We start from the raw sequence: 5,764 nt of genomic DNA, 5'->3' as shown, positions 1-5,764 counted from the left end.
AATAAAATTACATTGCAATAAAGAATATCACTAAAAAAACTAAAATTGAATTATTGAACAAATAAACAAAGGCCATTATTTCATATCAGACAATGCGGTGCCTCTCTTTTCCTTGATTCTGAACATAGGCATTTATTGTGCACATATATATTTAAATCAACTTTAATGCACTTTAAGTCTTTAAGCAATTAGTCCGGCATTGTAGTTTCGTTTAATTTAGAATAGAGTATTTGTTACTAATCAATTGGCCAAATATTGTGGGTTTAATGCACTTTTAAGCTTTAATGTACTTTAATTTCAGGTTTCAGTTTTAAAACAGGAAATTTAGAATGACATGCAAAATTGTAATTGCAACTTCAATGCACTTTAAGGATAAGAGAAGAATTATCATTAGCTTCCCATTGAGATTTTTTTCACTACGAGCCCACTTCCACAACTTCTGAATACCATTTGAACCTAGTGCCAAAACATCAGCAACCACAATTTCAGACAGTTGCCATGGTTTAGCTCTATCTACTCCATCTTCCACAGTTCTCTAGTTTTCTCCGCATCTTGACTTGTGGTATTGACTTCATTCTTCGTTGAAAATGGCAAAACCAATCAATGAGTTGTGAACAAGTATTAAGACACAGTACATAATTCATGACTAATAAAGTGACTTCAAATAAATAAATTAAATCGAATAATTTCACAAAGAAATACAGACATCAAATAATAAAGATATCCAAAAGATGTTAAGTCCTCTACGATATGCAAGGGTATGACATAGTGGAATTAAGATACCAGTAGAAGAAATTAGAAAAATAACAAGCTGATCCAACATGCTTGCACAAATATTAATAGAAATGAAACATTAGTTTTAATGCTTAAATATAAATTTCTAATTGTTAAACTATGACTAGTATATCATAGTCATCATGCTAGCATCAAAATCAGGCATTCAGAGTTTACAAGGACAGATTCATACAAGAATTGGATAAGGCCTGCAGGTGAGCTCTTTTCTACTTTACAGTTGACAGGACTAACATTAACAGCAGAAGGGTCTTAATAGATTCATACAATTATATAAGGAATGTCTTATAAAGTGTAAGCTATATTCCAAAAGACTTAAAAAAGTTAACTCCACCTGTAGTCCACCCTCTGCATTAGTGCTTGTTAAAAGATTAATGTTGTCCATATCCCAAAATTTGATTTGGCCATCTTCACCAGCAGCCAAAAATTGATTTTGGGTTGTGTCAAACTGCACAACACTAGTGGATTTCTTTCTGAACCCATTGTATGTTCTCTTAATGGCTCCTTCACTTTCATTCCATTCAACAAGAAATGACTCTCCATCTTTACTAATTCCACAAGAAAACGGTCTATAGAAATAATGGAAGATAAATAGGAAGACATGTTAATACAGTTTTATTTAATACATCTCAAATTCAATTATCCATTGAACACGAAACTTAAATACTTATCCGCACTCAAATCCTTCTTACCTACTTCCATCAACACTATGAAGCACTGTAGTACACCAATGACCTGGGGCATCATAATCAACCCTAGAACCCATATTATCGTATAACCAAGCTTTAATTTTGCCATCAATGGCAGTTGAAAATATAAACTGCAAAATTACAATGACAACATTTAGTTAGATTAAAGGCAATATTTATTAATTAATAGAATAATACAATTATCAATAATATGTACTCATAACTCATGTAAATACAAGGAACACTCTTGGGCTTTCCTAGAACCAAATAAATAATGAAAAAATTAAAAGCATGGAATGGAAGTTGGCACTAGAAAGATGGAAAGCAAGATTACAATATGTGGAGAGGGAAGGAAGTAGTTATACCTGTAATATTCTAATGATCACAATAAAAGAGACATGTTTGGTTTTATAGTTCAATAAATTAAAAGAAGAGATCACTCTGCCCATAGGTAAAATTATAGAGGAACAATCCATGAGATTATAACTTACAAAATCCAAAGAATAAACTCGTAGAAAACATATCATATCATATTTGTACCTGAATGCTCTCCTTGTGATGAGGACAGACAGAATATACAGCTGCCTCATGCCCCTCAAAGATATCGTTCTTATCTTCTTTTTTTTAAAAAAAAAAAGAATTCTATGGAGACCTTATCTAAGCAGGCAGCAGCAATAAGAAAGTTGATACATACCGTTTTTCTCCAATTCTATGGTGGTTTTTGGAAATGATTTAGAGTGAGCGGAGACGGAGATGGGATAAGGGATGGTAGGGTTTCGATAATGGAGGGGGTGAGGTTTCATGCTTGGAAGAAATTGAGGTGAAGGAACAACGCATTGATGAGAATTTGGCGGAATCAAATCGATGGAGAAGAGAAGAAAAGGGTTTGATGAGATTAAGGGAAGAAGAAGAAGAAGAAGATAAAAGCTTATTCATCATGGCTTCTATCAGAAACGAAGAGAAGAGAAAGAGGCAGATAGAGGGAAGAGAAAGAGGCAGAGAGAGGGAAGCGAAAATATGCGTTGCCCGAGGCGAGAGAGAGAAAGTCACAATAAAAGCTAACGTACAATTGTCTCATGAGAGAGAAAAATAAAAAAAATGTAACATTCAATAACGACGTTTTTTCAAATAACCCGTCTTTAAACTCATAATTTTAAAACGGGTATTTTAAAACTATTTTTGTTATTAATAAATTTATTACAATTTGGCCCTTGATATTTTTCTAAAACGGTTTTTGTCAACCGTCGTCGTTAACGCGTCGTAATAAATGCTATTTTTAGTAGTGATTATTGTTGAATCAAATTTTCAAGTTGTTGTCATTTTGATTTTCCACACTTGTCCCTCTTTGCATTCAACTTATCCTCTCGTGAAGAAAATAGACATCTCATTCTCGTGTTAGAAGAAAAGCTAACCTAGCTGCTGATAGCTTGGCAAAGTTTAGTTTATCTTCTCAGATTCAGTCCTAGATTTTGTAAGTGACTTCTAATTTTATAAGTCTACACCTGTTAGCTGACAAATCAGTTGTTGTTTTACCCCCTGGATTTTAATCTCTCGTAGTTACCCTGTATCTCATAAAAAAGTTATTAGTAATTATTTTTAATTTAACTTTATTATGCAATGCAAGGATAATATATATACTACTAAAACGATAACAAAAGTCTTATTTCAACGTGTGATGTCTATTATAAGAATCATACAATACTATTCAACTTAGTTAAAATCAAGATGTAAAAAAAAACTTGGTTAAAGACCAAATCTAAAAAATATTAGTATTTAGTATGAGATTTTATGAAATAATTTTCCAATTAATGTATTTTTTTAATCTCTTTCCCTTCAAATTGTCAAGAGATAAAAATTAAATTCCTTCAAATTAACTTTCTTACTTAATTGATAAAAATAATTCTTAATCAAAATTTACTTATCTCTCGGCCTAACTTTATATTAGTTAGGATCTCTTTTCTCCTAATGAATAAGAAGATTAAGAAAAAAAATTAACTTCCTTCCTTGTTGCCTCCATAAACTACACACATAAAATAAAAATCAAATCAGCATCTATAATTGAGAGTTGCAATCCCTGTATAATGCATGATTATGTATATAAGCATATCAATTATTTCTCTCAATTAAAAATATTTTCATATTTTAAAATTTCAAATCAAACAAATAAAAGACAAAAAAGAAAAAAGTAACACAATACAAAATAATGTAATTAGTAAAAACGAGGGAGCTACAAAAACTAATCTTAGTGGAAGACAGACCCCACCACAAAGTAAACTAATCTATATATATTTCCTTCTTTATGTGTGAGACTTGGACTTGTTTAAAATCTTCTGATAATTTTTAGTTTACGTGACGTGAGTCACTGTAATCAACTGTGCATGTTGACTCGCGAGTCACCGCTCCAAGACATAGATAATGCATGCATGGTAGATGAGGTCAAGACTTAATTTGTTTGATATCTCAACCCAATTGCAAACCAGAGAAATTAGGTGATTCCAAATTGATTAGGTTATCGTTATTTAGAGCATTATATGCTCCCAGCTATCCAATCCAATTAAGGATCGCCAATCTTGCATTTCCCATTGGGATTAATTATTGCATTTTGTTAGGAAAATCATTGCATCACATGAAAGGCATGTGGGATTTTTATAAACAGATTTTAATTGATGTTGTTGTCCATGCTGTGAATGAGGACTATAATGTATATGATATTTTTTATTTAAAAAAAAACACATTCTAAGAAGGTTCTCTGAAAAACCGTTTTAAAATCTTCAATATATATTTATTAAAAAAAACACATTTTAAGACGGTTATTTAAAAAATCATCTTAGAACGTTTACATTCTAAGATGATTTTTTGATAAAACCGTCTTATAATCTTTAATATATTATTATTTTTAAAAAAAATTACATTCTGAGAAAGTTCTCTAAAAAACCGTTTTAGAATGTCTATCTTTCTAAGACGGTTATTATCCAAAGTGCAAATTAACTGACGTAGAAAATATTTTTTGTAGTAGTGAGGTCTTGCCTTTTTAATAGAATCATAATCATAATTAATTGAATGAAACAATTTATATTATTATAATTAAATTATTTTTCTTGTACAAGCTATTTGTATCTTTTAGGGAGACAATTTAGCATTTAGGGCTATATAATATCCAAGGTTTGAACTTGGGACTTAAACTAGAACAATCCATGATAAACATGATTTCTAACCGTGACGGATGGAAGCTTTTAGTTGCGGGAGCAATATTCATATACATAAATCAACATTTTAGTTTATGGATGATAGATACTAAATATTTATTTCATATAATTAAATTTAAATAATAGATAAATGTTTTTTTAATATATAAATTACATTATAATTAAATTTCATAATAAAAATAATAAAAATATATTTTTTATATTTTGAATTTAGAATGATGAACTTAAATTATAATTTAAGATTATTTTTAGTTATTGATAATTTATTTTGAAAAAAACTATTGAAATTTAGTTAAAAGATGAAGATAGAAAGAAGGTAGATTGACATTGATAGACAATTCAAAAAATGTAAATATTAAATATGTGTGTAAAGATGAAAGAAAGATAATTTAAAATGAATGAGAGATTTTTTTATTAATTACAAATATAATAGGTAAAATACACATAAAAAATGAAAACAAATAATAATATAAATGTTTAATTGAGAGAATAAAAAAAATGAGACTAAAAATAAATTTGTGGAGACAATATTTATATTATGAATAGACTTATTTTATTATATTTTAAGTTATAAGAATAAATAATAGTTATACATATCTATTACATAAGTAAAACTAAAAAGTTAGTGGGGACAATTGTTCCCACAATGATGAATGTGCATCCTTTTGTGATTTGTAGTATAACCTCTTGACACTCTAATTAATTTATGGACAACAAAATTAGTTTGTCTTCTAACAAAATTTATCATTAAGTTCAAAATATTAGATAGACATGCTTTATATTTGCTTAATATTGAAAATTTTAATAATTTTCTTGATTAACAATTATAAAAAATCAAGAAGATCTTGAAACTTATGATTCTCACAAATAATAGATAAACAATTGATATATATTTTTTTTTCATAGTGAGACTTCTCTTCGATATAATTTGATTCCTTATAAGAAAAGAGAAACAAAATTATATTCCTTTTCTATCTCTCTAAGTTTGTGACGCCAAAAGATTAAATAAAACACTTCTGAGGAAAGAGATCTTGTTTCACGTTTAATGACTATAACCTCTTACCATTACTCCCATCA

The 5,764-nt window shown here is 29.0% G+C and overlaps 1 protein-coding gene across 1 annotated transcript; it reads right to left on the bottom strand.

Moving 5' to 3' along the window:
- Positions 1-365: 365 nt before the first annotated feature.
- Positions 366-2,452, bottom strand: LOC112998397 (topless-related protein 2). The gene is made up of 4 exons (XM_041006870.1): positions 2,176-2,452; positions 1,485-1,612; positions 1,127-1,361; positions 366-576 (listed from the first exon to the last, which is right to left on the bottom strand). The coding sequence occupies exons 2-4, from the start codon at positions 1,556-1,558 to the stop codon at positions 514-516; spliced, it is 372 nt and encodes a 123-aa protein (XP_040862804.1). The 5' UTR covers positions 1,559-1,612; positions 2,176-2,452; the 3' UTR covers positions 366-513.
- Between the last annotated feature and the right edge of the window lie 3,312 nt (positions 2,453-5,764).

Source organism: Glycine max, chromosome 11 (genome assembly GCF_000004515.6).
Source record: "Glycine max cultivar Williams 82 chromosome 11, Glycine_max_v4.0, whole genome shotgun sequence".
NCBI classification, from domain to species: domain Eukaryota; kingdom Viridiplantae; phylum Streptophyta; class Magnoliopsida; order Fabales; family Fabaceae; genus Glycine; species Glycine max.
Note: the sequence above shows the minus strand (reverse complement) of the source record. Positions and strands in the feature narration are given on the sequence as shown.